The 19,201-nt window shown below is 43.0% G+C and overlaps 2 protein-coding genes across 2 annotated transcripts in view; one reads left to right on the top strand and one right to left on the bottom strand.

Moving 5' to 3' along the window:
* Positions 1-8,422, top strand: part of LOC115378712 (collectin-12-like) — a 35,163-nt gene extending 26,741 nt beyond the window's left edge. Inside the window, exons 4-10 of the mRNA XM_030079155.1 lie at positions 4,119-4,205; positions 4,340-5,383; positions 5,516-5,995; positions 6,398-6,534; positions 6,689-6,798; positions 7,139-7,283; positions 7,434-8,422. Of these exons, the coding sequence (XP_029935015.1) occupies positions 4,119-4,205; positions 4,340-5,383; positions 5,516-5,995; positions 6,398-6,534; positions 6,689-6,798; positions 7,139-7,283; positions 7,434-7,466 (2,036 nt within the window). The 3' untranslated portion in view covers positions 7,467-8,422. The remainder of the gene's footprint in view (positions 1-4,118; positions 4,206-4,339; positions 5,384-5,515; positions 5,996-6,397; positions 6,535-6,688; positions 6,799-7,138; positions 7,284-7,433) is intronic.
* Positions 8,423-8,657: 235 nt separating this feature from the next.
* On the bottom strand, positions 8,658-18,293 carry hacd1 (3-hydroxyacyl-CoA dehydratase 1). Its single transcript, XM_030079157.1, has 7 exons — positions 18,057-18,293; positions 14,763-14,880; positions 14,426-14,444; positions 14,232-14,320; positions 13,765-13,886; positions 10,726-10,904; positions 8,658-10,178 (listed from the first exon to the last, which is right to left on the bottom strand). Exons 1-7 carry the CDS (start codon positions 18,173-18,175, stop codon positions 10,096-10,098), a joined length of 729 nt encoding a protein of 242 aa, XP_029935017.1. The 5' UTR covers positions 18,176-18,293; the 3' UTR covers positions 8,658-10,095.
* Positions 18,294-19,201: the final 908 nt, after the last annotated feature.

The following is a 19,201-nucleotide window of genomic DNA, read 5'->3' on the forward strand; positions in this document are numbered from 1 at the left end:
GCTTTCAGCTCAGCCTGACTATCTGTGCCCTATCCCCTCTGTCTGAGCATGTAGGCCCTCTCACTCCACCCCACAACCTTCTCTCAGTTTATTTTACCAACACCCCCAAAGCTCACACCTCCGGGAACGGTCTTGCGGCTTTGTGGAGCTGAACTTCCTGGTTGGCTATTTCACATTTTTTCCAGGTCGGGAAACGGTCCCGCCGTCATTCGAAGGATTGAACTCTGAATGTTCCTGCGGTAATTGTGCTAAACATTCCCATATGTGACTGCGTATGTTCCCTCCCTATTTTCAATTTCTGAAAATGGCATGAACTTCACATGTTCAGGGGTTATCTGTGATTCTTGGGTACATTAAGAATGATGTCCCTTACACTCTCAGCTCAGTTGGTCCGTGCTGCATGTTTTCATGCGGGCCTAATTGATCCCAGATGAGCAGTGAGTGAACTCAGTACAACTCTAGCAGAACCCACTGAAATTGGGTTTTTACTGGCGTTGAAGTGCTGGTCTGTCAAGGGAACCACAGCTCAGCCTAAACACACTCCCAAACCCAGATGGTTATGTAGTGAGACCCAGTGTGCTCTATACACTTAACATGTGTGCTCCTCTCAGTCCGCCATCACTGACCCACAACTAGATGCTCTGTCTGTTTGGCTTTGATGCAACTTCACTGCACAACAAGGGCAGGACTTTGACTTTGATCCATTTAAAAGAGAACGATGCATGACTTCTGTCTTCTCCTCCACAGCCTGTTGTCCTGACTCACATGACCAAAGGCAGTGTGGCTTAGTAGGAGGTAACTCTTCATCTTTGATGGAAAAGAGGAGATGCACAAGTCTTTCAGATGTGTGTACACATCAAAAATGAATATTAAAATCATGGTTCCCGGCTAGGTGGTATGGCCCTGCTTAAAACTTGTGAAGTTACAGTATAAAACAGAGCTCAGTAAGAGTTCTTGAGTATTTGAGTTTCCATTTGTTTTCCTGGAAGACTGTTGGAAAAATGGATTAAAAGAGACCATAATCTGTGCATTTCACAGCAGTTAAAAATGTTTTATACCTGTGATGTGCAATGCTTACTCTTTTCAGGCGATGCTCGCTTCACATTCATGTAACACCTGGGAGCTGCTCAGCACAGCCACAGTTTTCTACTAAGGCTACTGATGAGTGCCTCGTCTGGAAATGTTGGGTGTTGGGTGCTTTGTACAAAGAAATTCACTTTTGTTTACCTTCCTCACCCACCTTTTCCCAGATGGTCCCTGGATTTTTATCAGCTGCCAACAGGATAGCGGGCACAACTCTCACTCAGCTGAAATATGATTTAATGTAGCAGGATGAATCATGTTTTTTGAAAAAAACATTTCCTGAGCATCCCAGGGCAAATAAAATTCCATTACATCTGTGTGCTGATAAACTGATGCTTTAATTGTACGTTTGTCTTCAAACCTGCATACAATCTCATCTATATTTTAGTTTTTAGAGTTGTACACTGAACATTTTAGTATAATTTTTCTAACCTAGCCTATCTGACAGGAATACTGGAGAAATTTAGTAATCAGTCAACAGGTGACCGTCTGACAAGGCTTAGCATGATGTGCTACACAGTAATTATGCAGAGATTGTAAAGCAGTCTGTGTTCAACATAAGCATAAAGGCAGAAACATGCCATTTGCCATTTTTATTAGTTTAATTATTAAGAGGCAAAGAAGATAATTCATACTCAAGCCAGCTTACAGTGCAGCCTATTTTTAACTCAGGTCTTCCATCAGTCATCTGTAATCATTCCGACAACCCACCAACTTTGAAAAGATGAACTTTTATACATCTGCTGCTACTGGGCTCTAGACTAAATGGGTTTGTAGATCACATATCTGACCTTGCTTAAGCACAGTACACAATAAAATGGTGAATGACAGTTTTGGGGCTAGAAATGATAGTTCATCACACCGTGGAGTGAAAAGTATACTAGCCACATGATGCACTCCATAACTATAATATGCATAAGAAATGTTGGTTCTTCAGACATCTTGAAGAGATTTAGAAAGTAACATAAAAAGCCCCCACACCAGAGTTGAAACAAAGGCTTAAAATTGGTTGGAAAACAGTTCATATTTCCACAATTTTGCGCCTATAAAATGTATTCCAAAGTATTTCTTTCCTCATACCTCTGCACTCCCGTTGCAACTTCACCTTCCTTGCTTGTGTGGTTAACTGTTAAGCGTGTTAGAGAATGAAGCAACAATAACTCTTGAGGATAGTCAGCGCAGGGATAAAGCTTTGAAATCCCCTCATATGGGGTTTTTTGCTTGGGTAGGTTTCCACATCCATGGTAGGGCATGTGTATGTAGGTGTAAATGAAAGAAACAATGTGCCGTAGGTGTATGCTTTGCTTCATGGACCTTAAGTGAAAGCATCTTTTGTACTGGACTGTATTTCTAGGGTCTGGAAATGTGTCCCATTTGGTTTGCTGTGTGGAACATTTCCTTACAGCCTGACCGTGCTCTCTCATAACTGTAAATTTTGCGGTGATCGTGGATATTTTTTATACTGTAGATCGTATGGTTTCCTTAAGTCTGTTGTTTATTTGTAGCTTGAGACAACTTTAAATGAACAAAAGAAAAAAAGCAATAGCTTTGACCATACTGGTTAAATGACATTCATTTTCCCGTGTTCAAATTTCCCAAACATCCCAATGTCAATTCCTCAGGAGGCCATTTTCCCCAAACAGTGTGATCTCTTTCTTTTTCCAGTATGGAGACACTACTATGGAGGATATTTGTTGCTTTTGTTTTGAAGTTAAATGCTCAGGGAATAGATTTACAGCAGAGAGATTAGACAAGTAGGAAGCTTTCTCTCAACACGTGGAATCATTTACTCCTCAGTTCAGTGCAACATGCATATATTTCCCCCTTTCAGTCAATTCCAAAAGATAGGCCCACTTACCCTCACTGATCGCAAATGTTTTACTGACTTTCACTCGAACCAAATCGTTCCTCGTTTAAATGTCAAGCTACTGCGATTCTTTGATTTACACGCGACTAAAGAGCTGCATCAAACAGTCCAATCTGTTTGAGATGCTTGCACACTCACAAACTCGTCACAACACAAATGGATTTATATGTTAGAGACATTTCCAGCCATCACTTGTTGACAGAGGAAAATGCTCACATCTTGAGCAGTTTATTGCTTTCTGCCTTTGTCTTTAATTTGCATCCTCTTGTCTTTCATCCCTCCTGCCATTGCCGGGTAGTATCCGCACCATCAAGCACATTTTAATTTAGGATTTTTGAGTAGCATTCCACATACCACAGACCCACACAATTAAGCATTACTGCTGTCACTGCACAACAGCCAGTCTTGAGGATAGACGACTCTACCTGTGTGTTGGGGGAGTTGGGGATTTAGCAGCTGCTTGTCTTCTCTTTCTGATGACTTGACCTCTGAGGGCCAAACGCCTGGGATTGAACTGTTATCTTTAAATGGTGGAGCAAGCAGCTGGTTTGCAGATTCCCAGCAGAGAAACTCATGTGGTCTCTGGTAAAGGAAGTGTCCCCCTGGCAAGGCTGGTGGTGGTAGTGGTGGTAGTTGTGGGCTGATTCCCAAGAATCCCAGACACATTCCAGAGGAAATGAACGGTGCTGTCGCCTGTGGGGGCGTGAAGACCCTCCCTGCCGCAGCGCCTGTCTCCTTTGGGCTGTCTTTGATCCCATGTTTACTGAAGACCCCCCTAGGTCACTTCCTGTCCCCTAAGGCTCCCCATCAGTGTCTCCCCATGTGCTCTATCTCCTCTTCCAGCCCCAGTCTCTGTCACTGACCACCCACTCCTCTGCTGAATCTTTCTCTTTCTATTTTTCTCCTTCTATTCTCTTTTTCTCTGACACACTGAATCCACCCTAATCCAAGAGATTACTATAATCTATATGTTATTACAGATATGTAGACATAGCTTTTATAGCATATGTCAGTGACTTGAATTGGTTTCCTCTCTGATCCCTTTCATAAATGTTGTCTGTGGTTGCAGGCAATTCTGCCTGCCCTATTCAGTCTCTTAATAAAGAATGGAGCCTGTTCATGGACCGTGAAACTAATCCTGGTCTTCTATATTCTGATTTTGCTACAGTGGTGCAAAGAGTCGACAATGTTTCTGAAGGTATAGCAAACTATGGAGGAAAGATAATTGCTGTTGAGTCCGATTTGAAGAAGCTAGGTAAGTTTCATGCAGCTAATTTGTCCATACTGTTTGAACTGTACTGGTGTTTCCAAAAATTTAATTATTACAATGACAGACGATAATGCAGAACCTTGAAAAACACTTTTTGTCATTCACCAATCTCTGTTCAGATGACCAAACAGGGGAAAAATCAGAGAACACCACCACAGAGATCCAGGCCTTTAAGAACAACATCCAGGCTCTCCAGAGGCAGCTGTCTGAGGTGGCCGAGCGCAGCAGCAGTAACCGTGCTACACTGAGTCAGCTGCAAAACGCAGGCTTGGACATCCAGAGCAGCCAGGGCTCCATTCAGGGACTGTTGGATAGCAACACAGCCACTTTGCGCTCTGTGAATGGCACCCTTCAGTCCTATAGCAGCACCGTGGAGAGCCTGCAGGATGACACAGCCAGGCTGCAGACAGAGCTTCAGCAGCAGGTAAACCTCCAGAGCCAAGCCCTGATCAGTATCAGCAGTCTCAACCTCACCCAGGCCCAGCAGAGAGGCCTCATTGCTGCTCTGCAGCGCTCAGTGGATGACACTAGCCAGGCCATCCAGAAAATGCGCAACGACTTCCAGAGCCTAGAGCAGACAGCCCGACAGACCCGCTCTGATGCTGAGTGGCTTAGAAGTAAGGTGGAAAACCTGCAGATTATGGCCTCTAATGCCTCAGCATTAGCTAAGGCCAATAACGACAGCCTGGAGGAGGTTGGCACGCAGTTGGCTTCCCTGTCCAGCCAGCTTCAAAACACCAGCAGCCTGGCGGAGGGTCACGAGCAGAGTCTGAGGGAACTTATGGACCAGCAGAGGGACCACGACAACCTCACCTCCACCAAGTTTGACCAGCTAGAGATCCGGCTAGATGAGTCAGAGCAGAGTATTGATCGTGTAACTGGAAACATCAGCTTCACCACCCAGCTGCTGGGTGCCATCAACCTTAACCTGAATGACCTGCGCACGTGCGCCGAGACAGTGGGCCGTCACTCCGACTACCTGCTGAACCTCAACAACAGCGTGTTGGATATGAGAACAGATGCGTCCATGCTGAGGTCGCAGCAGGAAGAGCTGGCAGCACGCCTGGACAAGGAGGTCACCAACCTGTCCATCGTCATGGAGGAGATGAAGCTGGTGGACAGCAAGCATTCACAACTAATTACCAACTTCACTATTTTACAGGGTGAGAGATCTATGGCCTTATACTGTCCAGTTATAAAAGAGGTATTTGCAAGTGTATTCTGCCTTTGTTTTCAACTTAACCTGTTGAATGTTCTTGAATGTTCTTTTAACTTATTCACTTCTCATGTGTCAGGTCCTCCTGGTCCCAGAGGACCAAGAGGGGATAAAGGACCTCAGGGACCAACTGGTCAGCCTGGGCAGAAGGGGGAAAAAGGGGACAAGGGTGCACCTGGGATGCAGGGTCTCCGAGGAGAGAAGGGAGCTCCAGGGTCACCAGGTCTGCCAGGGTTGAAAGGCCTACCAGGCGCACGTGGCAGTCCTGGATCCAAGGGCTCCCGTGGGTCAGGGGGCAGGGCAGGACCTCCTGGAGCTAAGGGAGAGCCAGGCACTGCTGGTCTCCCTGGAAGAGACGGACAGCCTGGCCCTCAGGGAGCGCAGGGCCCTTTGGGTATTCGAGGACCAATGGGACCTGCTGGGGAACAAGGGCCGAGGGGGCCAGTGGGGCCAGTGGGCCCAGCCGGACCACCTGGACTACCAGGACTTCCAGCCCGGCCACCTTTTGGCCCTGTGTCTCTGCAGAGTGAGGCACCTGCTCCTACACTATGGGCACCAGGCAAGGCTTTTATCCTTGCATACATTTATATAATAAAAAATACATATACTGTATATCCATATTAGCAGATAATTTTGTATCATCATCAGTCTTAAAATATTGTTTTTGATAAATAATTGCCACAGAGATTAGTGCAGTTTCAACAATATGCTAGAAACAAGTAATGATGTCAAATGAGGCAAATCAGTCCAGTAGCATCATGATATGAAGGCATCTCTTGAAACAAGTATTAGAAATGTAGAATTATATACCCACTTTGGCAGATTATTTTTAAAAAAGATAACACTCTAACACTTTGTAAACACTTAATAATGTAAGCATATTGGTACTGATATTGTTCTGTTTCATTAGCTTATCTTTATGAGATGATCTTTTCTAAAATAAATCACACATTTTTTGCAGGTTGCCCATTTGAGTGGGTAAACTACAGAAACAAGTGCTACTTTTTCTCCAAAGAGCTGCACAGTTTTGATGACGCAAAGGCAACATGTGAAAGGAAGTCTGCTTCATTGTTGATCATCAGTGATATGGAGGAACAGGTACCAGGATAAATAAGTAGTTATTCCCCCCATAACTTACTCAGCAAATGAAATCCTCCATGCACTATGTATTGGAGTGTATCACTGCTCTGTGCTGTGTGATGTCATTTCTTTGCTGTGACACAGTGTGTTTTTTGTCCTCATCTGACCTCAGAAATGGCTCAGGAAGCAGACCTCTGGGAAGGGTTACTTCTGGATGGGTCTGACTGACAAGGAGGAGGAGAATGTGTGGCGCTGGCTGGACGGGACTGAACCTGTTTTCACGTCAGTACTAACACAAAACATATTTCTGTCACAAGGCACATTTTTCTCTGATTGATAGTGGGGATAGCCGTTTTGTTTCAGCCTGTGCCAAGTAGCGTTTGTGCAGATATGAACTGTTTTAAACCAGACGGAGTATCACTTTCAGATAGAGTGGAACGTTTTCAGTTGCATTGCTGCACTCCTCTGATATTTCTGCCAGATTAAAACAAACACTAAACGCTCAAATGCTATTTGACCCAGGACTGTTTTCATTGTTCCATCCGCTGTGGTTTTCCATCAGAGGCTTACAGTTGTTTCAGATAAAGCTGGTGTGTTATCGCCCCCTGTTGTTTGCCTGCAGGAAGTGGAAGCCCGGTCAGCCTGACAACTGGGGCCATGGGCACGAGGTCGGAGAAGACTGTGCAGGGCTCATCCACGATGGGTTATGGAACGATTTCTTCTGTGAAGATCTCATAAGCTACATCTGTGAGAAGGAAATAGAGGACGTACGTGTCTCTTACTGTTTTGCCACATTTCTGGCTCTGTGGCTGTTCTTCTCTTTTTCTTTCTTTCCAAATGCCAGTGTGTTTGTTTACGCTCATGGATGCTTTCCTCAGAATTTTACTAATTTCACTCCTCGTGTCTTTTTCTTGCAGCAAGAGCACCCGGGTCATAGCGATGTTGTATGAAAAGGGGATCCAGAGAGCAGCTAGACTTCACCCCTGTGTCACTCGGCCCACTGACACAGCACATGGACAACCCATATGGAGAGAGAGGAGGGACAATTTTAAAATGAGCCCAGGGCTGCATCTGCAAACCTCTCTCCACTGCTGATCTGAGACTTTTCTCCTCCAGAGTGAACCCAATCCACCAGCAAGTGCAATACAGCCGCAGGGCAAATGAAAGATGGAGGAGAATGTTTTTTTTTTTTGTTTGTTTGTTTTTAAATCACCAAATCACCAGCTGATTTATATAAATGTTTTTATGGTTATTTTAAATACTTTTTATATGACTGTATTCCATGTACAACTGAATATCTGAATGTATATTTCATTATGCAAGTTTTGTAGGAAAATATAAATTCTATAAAGCCAAACGGACATACCGTAGTGCCCTCCACAACATGTATTTGTCCTTAAATGGTGCAAAATGATGCGCAAAAAAAACAAAAACATTATGTCGCTGATATGCTATCTTCGAGGAATCTGTTACTTTAACCACATGAATGTCTGGTTATATAGCTTCATCATTTATCTTCGACAGAATAAATTAAATATGTACACGTACAATGTCAGAAAACCAGCTTGATTTTTAGTTAAAGAATACAAGTTTACAGTTTAGTACTCCAAGTTTGGTATTTGTTGACCATGGGACGTATTTGTTAATATTATAAATATGTTTGACAATAACAGACTATGGACCATAACTACAAATATCAAATGCACCACTTTTCTGCACTCAGGGAATTGATGTTTCCTGGTATTACTAAAAACAGAGTTTAAGCAACACCGCAGAGAGAATAAATCACCTACTACAATGATGAAAACATTCACTAATAATAAATACATAAAACCTCTGAGGCGTTTGTATATTTGGGCTCATTTTCCCACATTTGCATATCAATATTTAGAACCAGGTAAATGGGTGAAGTGTTGCCTCACATGATGAAAAACGCCTAAATCGGCTTTGTAAAGTGCATCAGCCAATTGTGCATCATGTTTAAGCATAAAGTTAATCACAAAACTCACTCCACAATATTGTAGAATTGAGTTTATTCATTTTGCACAGAAGTTATTTTCACATTTTTGTTATGCTTGAAAAATAATTCTAGTCCATTGAGTTTTGATATTGATGTTTATTGTTTTTTTTTTTTACTCTCTCTCTCTTTCTCTCTCTCTCTCTCTCTCTAGCCCAGATTGTAAGCATGATGGTGATTCTTTGGGCTTTGTGCTGTAGTGCATTTGCTAAGGTTACTTAAGTCGTTACATTTTCTCCCAGTCATTTCACATCCTGTTTTCCATCTTTAGGTCAACTCCAATCACAGTCACTCCTTCAGCTGCACAGAAGATTGAAATGATCTCACAATAGCACCTTAAATAGGAGGAAAACTAACTATATTACTATCAACATGGACACCAGATCCAGCCAACACATTAAAAAACAAAACAGTGACCCAAGACTGCGAGTGCTCACATAAATTTGAATAGTCTCTACCTCTGTAGTTTTGCCTAAGTGTTGTCTCTAGATTAGCTGAAACAGACAGGCAGATACATCTTTTTGGAGATTCAAATTTCTTTAAGATGCACTCATGAAAATTAATCTGACACGGTAAACATCAAAAGCAACATAAAAGAACGCAAAGAGCTGAGCCAAGCAGGAAAAACAGAACTCGACTACATTCATTCAGCAGACATGACTGACTTGGCTTCAAAATAGTCAGATATTGCCAACTAAGTGATATGTGAATAAATTAAGTTCTCCTTAAGAAATAGGCTGTGGGCACACTTAACTGCTGTCAATTCACATTGCGTCGTTTACACATAGGGCATAACAAACATACACAAAAGAAGCAGCGCATTGCCCAATAGTAGGTTTATTGTCATGCTATGATAGACCTATGAATACCTTATCTTTTGAAACCTTGTCTTGTACAGCCACACACTATTTATGTATAAAATATCACGGTGGTGGAAAACAATTAAAAAAATGAAACTGCCAATTTGAGGGGGGGGTGGGGGACAGCTAAAGGGACACAACTTTCATCTTTCCTCACTCCTTTTGTTTCACCGTACCCTGGAAGCCTCGATTTCCCTTGATCTCACACAGATGGTGGGTGCAGTAACTTGATTTACACACGATCGGTGCAGGTCGCGATGATCAGTGCTGCTCTCAGGCGGCGGTGCTTCAGCGCAACAAGGTGTGGTGAGGCCGGCGGATGAACACAGAACTGAGCTGGGAGAGCTGAAACCGAACTGCACGACGCCAGGCTCCCGTCTGAAGACTATTATTCCAGCAATACCGGGGCTATATACCATTCAGATGCATGTTAATCCTGATAATAGTCGGGATTTCTAGAGTGAAACTTGTGTCCGGTTACTGTTCCTCAATAATGATGTGTTCCTGTGGGGTTCGTGCCTGTTTTATCGCTGCTTGTTCTGCTGAGGTGCCGTCAGACAGGGCTCTGGTCAGATCACGTCTCTCCCGGTCCCGTGCGTTGAAGAATGTAATGGGTGATGGTACTAAAGATGAGATGGGATCAGTGTTGGGTGAAGTGTCAGAGGGGGTGAAGGCGATGTGGAAGCTGGCTCTCTGAAACAACTAGTCATCCTTCTCCACTATGACCTCCCCGTGAAGCATCTTTCTCCTCTGCCGAAGCATGTGGAAGTACAACTGAGGGAACACTGGGGAAAAAGAAGGACAAAAATCAACCACTCATGTGTAAAGACATCTGAAACATGTTATAATCAATGATGCGATGGTAAAAACATAAGGCAGGTAAGCTATGAGGTGTGACTTGCAAAAGTGATGATTATGAGCTCAGCAACTACCAACATGGGCAAAAATCATATATTTTAAAAGCAGTCTGTCTGCAGGATTCACCAAAGCAAATTTAAGAACTTTTTAATGCCGGTTACAATGAAATTGCAGAAATAAGCATGAAAAACATGAAAGGAACAATCGACTTAGACTGAATTCTCACCAAGAAACAGTCCAGCAAGAAATCTCTGGCAGCAAAAGTCTTAAATTTATGATGCCAACAATAATACCAGAGTAAGAAAGCAGTTTTAGAGGTATCACAATTCATTTGATAATAATATATTGATATATATTAATACATTGGGGAAACTTTTTTTTTCAAATGACACAGTGGATACACTGAGTCTTGATGGGTTCACCCTTGACAACACAAACCTGACAACAAACTGTAAAACTGAAAAAGCTCCTTACGTGGGATGTAGGACAACATGACAATGATGAGGCAGTAGTAGTAGTCGAAGGAGACGTTATACTTGTTGGGCAGCCTCATGCAGTACATTCCAGATCTGCGTACGTATGGCAGAGCAGCATAAATGGTTAACAGTTCTCCGATGACTCCGAGTGGGTACATGACGATGAAGAGATTATACCTGGGCGAGAAGAGAAAAGGATGTCTTCAAATCTGACAGTGTGCTCACAATTTTATACAGCCACAAGCATGCAACCAGGGCTGGGCAATCTTTCAGTATTATACTGATATCATGATTTTATTTTATTTAATCATATACATATTGTCTGTTAATTTTGTCCACATCACCCAGCCCCACATGCAACACCACAGTCCTGTGGTTTAGTTTACACAGCAGTGTATAACACTCACATGCATGTACGTCCATATGCTTCACAAACAAGCACAGGAAAACACAGATGCTCTACTCCCCGGCTAACATGAACAAACTCCCATCTGCAGGGGCAGTTCAAGAATCAACAACAGTTTCCCTGAAACTGTGTCGACTTTCCTTTCACACTTCAGGCATTTAGCTGACACTCTTTCAGGATTTATTTTTGGGGCAATTCTGCTTTATTAGACAGTCACAGTGGAGAAAGACAGGACAGACAGGGCAGAGAGCCAAAGGGTCTGGGCCAGATTCAAACCCCAGGCCACCGCGGCCTCGCCTTAGTATTTCATGGTGCATGCTCTACATGGTGATCCCCCTTTAGTTGGCACTCTTATCCAGAGTGACTCAACAGCAGAGCAAGCTTTGAGAGCGAGAAGTTCCCAGGTTTCCAGTTTTATAAGCAATCAACTGTAAGAAGTGCAAGGGTCAAAGCCTCAGCGCCCGGTCTCCAGGTTTCACATGTATTCCAGTTTGTGCCCTTTGAATGATCGCATACAATAAGGAGGTCGATCGTCAAGAAGTACAGTGATTATGCACTGTAGTATCAGAGTGAAGCTTTGTGTGCCAGCACAAGGATTTTGAATTTCATACAAGCAGCCACAGGCAACCAGTGCAGACTAGGGAACGGGCTGCACCATTCTGGATGAGCTGTAGGGTTAACAAGAACACTATGGGAGCCCAGCCAGGAAGTTGCAGTGCTCAGTTTGGACAAGGACCTGGGAATCCCCCTGAAAAAGGACATGACCTGGCAGATGTTGGAGTGGGCAAACCCGGAGGAATGTGAGAATTAGGGCACTACATGGCAGATTACTGCTGTGACAGCTGACATGTTGTTGGTCACGTACGATTTTGCCCATATCATGTTGTACCATTGCCAGCTTTGACACAACAGAGGCTGGCACCCTCACAAAAATGTCAGATGCATTGCTAACTGACAAGTGGCGAGCACAGTGACACTAAAACAGTACATATGCTCTCACTTGCAGAGCGAGTCCCCGTCCCTTGGATAACAGCCGAGCTCCCACTAGAAGGCTAACACACATCAATTAGTGGGTCTTGCAGGAACACATATTTTCATCTCATAGAGTAGACAGGTAGGTCACTAATATGTAAGTTTAATTTAGTTTGGAACTTGGGACACCACATCCAAATGTAGTCCCAAATTTGACGTGATAATATTGCATCTAATTTCCAATCTGCAGAAATAAACCATTTTGTCTGTTTAAGCAATCTTGGAAGCACACTGCAGTTACAAGTGGATGTTTTATGCAGGTTTTTAGTAGCCACTGTCATAATCGTGTCATTCTAGGCCGAAACAACAGTCACTAGAGAAAAGTCGGAGCATGGCGGTGACTCCCTTATCAAAATGAGCTGCCTCTCGATTAAAAGCCGTGACTCGGGGCTTATAGGGATCCCGTATTTACTCAAGAACGAGGCGAAGGCTCGGGGGACCGCCTGAGCGGATGTGAGAGAAATGCTGGGCGAACATTCCATGACCAAAACAGATGGTCTTAAAAACAGGAGCAGCTGAACATGAGCCCTCTCCGGGGGCCTGGCGTCTCCTCCATGCTTACAGGAAGGACCTGAGAATGCAACAGGAAGGTTCGGGCTAGGTGGAAATAGTCAGATTCAGTGCAGAGGAATCAAAAACCCGAGCAACCAAAACAAATGCGAAGACGGGCAGAAACAGAGGAACGGAGGACACACTGAAGCAGCAGAGAAGCATTTCGCCGGTAAGCCTTGTGTCTGCGGCAACCCTGAGAAACAACAATGTCTCACCTAATAAACTGGGCTGATGTAATCTGTGAGGCTCACTGTTCTGAAGCAGCAGAGCCCCCTCTGGCCTGTAAGACGCCAAGCCTGTGTGTTGGACAGCTATCCATGTGTGCAGCTGACGTTCCTCCAATTTCAGCTGAGCTACTGTAGCGCAGAGACATCCAAGGCCAGACCGCCACGTCATAAGTACTCCTCATACAGTGGGCCAGCATTATGTCACACTACAGCTGAGAGATATTATGGATCTCATATGTTCACTATGAATCACGGGAAATCTGTCAGTTTTAGTGTCGCCTTTCAAGTCTTTCTGGCGTTCATAACCATGGTCCGGGTCTCAAAACAATACTGCTATAATTACTAAGCTTGCCTGAAAACATGATTTAAAGCTTGTTGCAGCAAAACATGGCAGAAGAGTCGAAAGAGTCAAAAAGTTCCATTCAGTGGAACAAATATCTGTCGGTAATAACTTATGCTAGACATACAAATCATCATAAACCATATGTCTTACTACTTCACAATAAAACAGCCTTATTAAATATCAAGTAAGTGGTTTGCCCAGATTGTCGTCGCACAATGTTAGCGGTTAGTTCACCCAACATTTGCAGAGAATGGCTAATGAGGTGCTAATCGATAAACACACACATGCTTCTCCTCTCTGTGTGAGTGGGGCGATACTTAATACACCACTTCCTGATGTAAAGCCAGTCTAGGCCAGGCAGGGGAAGCACGCCAGAGGTGAAAACACCAGAGCGGGCCGACATGCTCACACACACAATGTCCAACACAGTAATGGCTATTCAAGCTCATCCCAGCTTTGGGGTAATGGCATCTCCACCTGGCCCATTTGATGAAGTACGGCAGGTGGTTGAGCAGGTTGAATGTGTAGTAGGAATATCGGGTAATCTCTGTCACCGTCCACACAACCAGGAAGAGGAGGACGCTTTCTTCATTCTGGATCTTCCAATGAGTCAAAAAATGATGGCAAATACATAGGAGGAGGGAAGAGTTAACTGTTCAAAAGGAGTCAGGCATTACAAATGTCCGTCTTACAGGTGACAAACATGAGTCTGTTTAACATTTGCACACAAAAAAGGAACAGACTATGATTTATACCTTCACACAGACACATAATAGGGCAACTGATTCCCATTTAAAGCTGCAAAAATCAAAATTGCCAGGGGTAGCTTTCAGTGATCATCATTTGGACTTTAACTAAGTAAATAAGTGAACAAGTAGGATTTTGTTTTAAGGGTCCATATAGAAAGAGTTTAGCTTTTTGCAAAACACTCGGCTGACAGTCACCTGTCTGATGCTGTTGGTGATGAACCAAACCATGAAAATCCGTGAACACACTTGAACCCCGGTTACAATCACAGAAGTCCTCACAATTCCTGCAATGGAGTAGGAAAAAAAGCATCATTTTACACCTGCAAAGGTTTTTAATCATGTTTAAAGAAAAAGCATTTCTCAGTAAATTTACAGAAAATGTCACATACCTATGGCGCAATGTCCCACCTGTAAACCAAGATGCATATAAATTAGTGGCTCTAGGTCCTCACCGCTTTCTTCCTCTAACAAATCCTGCTATGCTTGTCACTTTTTTGTCACTCATCTACAGCACTGTGTAAGCTGATTATGGTCGAGCAGGCTTTTTATAGCAGGGCTGTGATTCTGACAGCGAGGTGATGATGACACATCAGCAATAAATCAAGCACCACGGCACCGCTTCCACCTTTTCCATGTCCACTGTCGCTTCTCACTGTGAGATGACAACTCATCTGGTTACTGGGTGACTGTGACAGGCAGCAAATAATATTCTGCTGAAGGGCTTACCTCAACTAATGCAAAGGTCTGGAAGAACTTGAGTGTTCGTGCTATACTTCTGTAAAGACCCTTGTGTGTGCCTTTCTGGATGTAGAAGCGCATCATTGTCATGGCCAAAACAAGCCACCTGCAGAGGAATGGGCAATGTTAGATCTCATCGTCAGACCAAATCACTTGCAAATGATGTGCTTACTCTGTGGTTTTGTCCTTGGACAGTCAAAAGGGCCCTCACTTCAGTTGACCCTACGCAATTTTGCATCTTATAGGAACAGTGTGCAAGGTAACAGAAACAGGGTGTGCTTTTTATTAGTGTGTAAAAACAAGTGAGGAATCATAGAGTTTTCATAAAGTTGGAGTCTTTTAAATTGTGTGCGCTGTCATGTTGCTTCACTGTGTTTCTACAGTGGCTCAGAAGGGACAAACCAACCCATAGAACACTTTGCAGCAAATGTGTTTTTCTCTTGCAAGTGGCTGATGGAAGTCGGTGGCCCTAATGCGCCAGCTGGTAGCGAATTTCTGTAATTCCTACCAAAAGAACAAGAGTAGTTTGTTTTACTTCTGGTTGTGTCAATGGTGGATCATACCTATACCGCAGTAAGAGCATGAGTATTATATTGCCGCCAGTATTGGACCTTTAAGATTTTGCCTGTACCATAGAATACTATAGGTAGCTTTGATACATCAGAGTCTGAGAACCTGACTGACAAGTGACAAAAACAGACAGAAAAGTTGCACAATAACTCCTGTATGTATATTCTGGAGTTCATTTCTTGGTGTTTTATACATTGCAAATTTTATATTGTTTGTGTCTTCTGTGTCTATGTGTAGCCCATGAAGAGCAGTGACCGCCTGTGGAAGCTAATGTGTCTCCAAATAAAGAATTAAGAAGCTGCATAAACTTAAAAATCACATCATATCATTTCTCCAACTGTCTTGCTGAAACAGTAGGAGTCAGTAGCATTATATGGAGGTGACACGTGCACCATAAATCAGTTTGCAGTAAATCAAGAACACACTGTAGTAACTACAGCTGGCAGGTGACAAAAAATGTCTGGAATGTCCTTTTAGTACATGAGTTCAGTGTGCATGTTTTAAAATGGATTTAACGGGACAAATAGATGATATCTTTCCCTAATATCGGCTAATGTGCTTTTGTTTTGAAACCCAACCAGAATCTATCATGTCAAAACTGTGTTGCCTGCATTTCTATCTCCCTTTTTACAGCACATATCCAATTTGGTTGGATACAACATTGAAGTCCAATTTCTACCTCCCCAACATACAGTATGTGTGCATTTATATGATTTCTGGTCATATTCTGTAGATACAGGTATTTACTTGAGAAAGTAAGAAAAGGATAAACAGACTCTTAAGTAGTGGTTGAGATAGCAAAATGAATAGGCCTAATAATGCTGTTTGATTTCAGGAATTTTGTTAAAAGTAATGTGTCACATTTTACAGAGCATTATCATTATTACAGTGAAATCAATGTTGTGCTACATCATAACATAATGAAGAAGCCAGAGCATTATCTGGGTTTCAGCTACATTCCACATTAGTCCTTGAATGTGACTTTGATTCACAGTGTTTTATGTCTTGGCACCTTGTCTGGCTGAAAGTGAAATTTTCATTGGAACAGAACATTTTCACTTTTTAACAAACAAACATTAACAGCCAGTGGACACAATAGTAGAAATGAAAATGACACACATCCACTTCAGCACAATCCATATCTCAACTTTTTCGAGATATAAAAGACTTTCTTAAATGTGTCTCTTCCCCTTCATCTAGGCCTACATCTCTCCCTCATGACTTAAGTTGGATAAGTTGAACTAATAAAGGATCATGTTTTCACCTGATTAGTCAATAGTGATTTATAAAAATAACAAGCATTGCTAATATTTTGTGCACACTGGTGTACAGGAGGCCAACCACCAGTGCTGGCCATAATCACTACCAACTTGGGCTGTGACAGCTTGGTGAAAAATCTCCAACATGCCTGAGTGTTGGAATGTTTATTCAGCTCTTCTGAGATAAATCCTTTGATATTCTACCAAAATGCGATGCCTAACTTCCCTTTACCCCTATTGTCTGTGTGCTTAGGGGGTTATTTTCCTTTCCCACTTTAACTCAGTAGGTGTCATGTTTTGTTTGTTGTTAACCTGCGGGCCTGTAAAGCCCTTAGAGACTGTAAACAGTGATTTGGGGCTCTAAATAAACTCCAACTCGAACTTGAATACCGCTTTAACAATAGGAAACTCGGAAATAAACTGTGCATCTGCCTGCCTTGCTCTGCCTCACACTGACTCAGCAGCAGTGGAACAGCGCAAGGTCAAAATGACTCAACAGGGGCAAATTGCTTTGTAACAGACTGTAACCCTTAACCACTGACAGAGTTTAACCTAGATCACTGCTATCTGGCACTGTATTTTTATTTGTGTGGAATACTTTTGAATACATAACTGTGTGCCAATCGAGTCAGACAAGTAATGTACCAACAGGCCTAACCTTACACCAATAAGATACATGTCATGTAAACCTAAAATTATTGTATCACTACAACAAAGAAACCTAATTATTGTGGCAATGGGCGTATCTTCATGATACAAGTTGCCATAATGTGCAAAACACAGAAGTTAATGCAAATATTAAGCTGTAAAACTGGGGCTATATAAACCCCCAACAAGGTAACAAGACATTTAGTCAGTATTGATCCAATTTGTGTCACTGCTGACTGGGCAGCTCGGTGTTAATTTCAGGGACTAATGTGTCATGTGCAGACAAGTATTGATTCCTATTCGTTTGTTTTGCCACTTCATGATTAAAATCCCTTGCGTAATGGCGCGCACGGTTTGTAAGGTTATTAAAAATCTGCCCATTGAGCATTTCACTCCCCCAGACCAGGAGCTCCAGTGTCAGCGCACCGTCTAAACTTATCACTGCAACTGTCGGGAGCGGTGTGGGCATGACGCTGACACCGGCCAGTCGACCGTATTTGGACAGGCTGCACCGTCAGCGCCGCTACTTTCACCAAAACCACCATTCATTGTCTGGTAACCGGCGACAAATTTACGCATTTGCCGTATCGAATCATTCACTCGAGTTTTCCTCCAAGCTCTTGGGTCACAGTGCGAGCCGCTAAATTCAGCCAAGCTGTGCGGGCACTTCAACTAACAGCCAGACACACACTCACGCACACACACAGGGTCCTATAAACAGCAACACACGTTTACACAGCGAAGTTTTCAGGGAGTGGCTAGCCTGCTTTATTAATCGGCGATAGGGGCAGAATAATCCACATACCCGGCTGTCATGGCGATGTTGTAGAAAGTGAGCCATGCGGTGGCGACGGCGCTTTTCGTTCGCTTCTTGTTGTTGTTTTCCTTCTCCTCCACCGAGCCGTCCTCCTCGCTGGACGCCATGGTACCGGGGGCAGAGTGGGGAAGTCAGGAAGGGAGCTGACAGCTGGGCTGGGAGCAGCAGGGTCATCCGTCCATGGACCCGCGGCTCCCCTCTCGCGGGACTAGTGCTGCTGCAACAAGTGCGTGGCCTGCCGGCGGGCCAGGCCCTATTAAAAGTCCCCCGTACCTTGTGATAGGATGCTGTATATAACTTTATCATCACCAGCTCGCCCAAGCGCCGCATTACTTATTAAGGCTGAACAATTAACTCAAATATGATAGAAAACAAATTTGGCCCAGTACAATGCACAAATGCTGATTTTTTTTTTTTTTAAATCTATCTATCTATCTATCTATCTATCTATCTAAAGGTAAAACGTGTGACAATGTACAATCATATATAGCCGCAATTATCTTAGCTATCTAAATTTGAACTTTAAAAGTGAACAGAGGAATTTGAATGCATGCTGTTTTATAAGGCTCAGAGAACCGCTGCCTCCATATCTGTAGTTTTTATGCAAAGAGTGATGCCTCATACAATACATCTGAAAGCAGCAGACATGATTTTTTTTTTTTTTTTTTTTTTTTTTTTTTTTTTTTTGATATTTTATCACTAACACATTAATTGCCATGAATGATAGGTTCAAATAGGATTTAGTTAGGGACCCCTGTCTTGATCAAGAGCATGATTTCATTATTAAAGGGCAGTGGTGGTCATCTAAATTCCTGGTAAACTAACTTAATAGGAGGCTCAATAATAATGATCAAACATCATTCAGTTTTGAAATTGCCATAGGCCTACCTTAATTAGTAAACCTATGAAAATTTTAAACTATATCACTATATAAGTGTGTGTACAGTAAATCAAAATGACAGTTGAGCACTCTGTGATATTTTCGACATAGTTTGACCAATATTTATCAAACTAAATCCACACTATATTTATGGCTGGTTGGTCTTCCAAGCCCTGGGATGATGTAGCATGCCTGCAAGGGTCATCTAGTGGTGATATCCTCTTATTCATGCTTAGTACTAGCTTGCTATTTA

This window comes from Myripristis murdjan, chromosome 20, assembly GCF_902150065.1.
Source record: "Myripristis murdjan chromosome 20, fMyrMur1.1, whole genome shotgun sequence".
NCBI classification, from domain to species: Eukaryota; Metazoa; Chordata; class Actinopteri; order Holocentriformes; family Holocentridae; genus Myripristis; species Myripristis murdjan.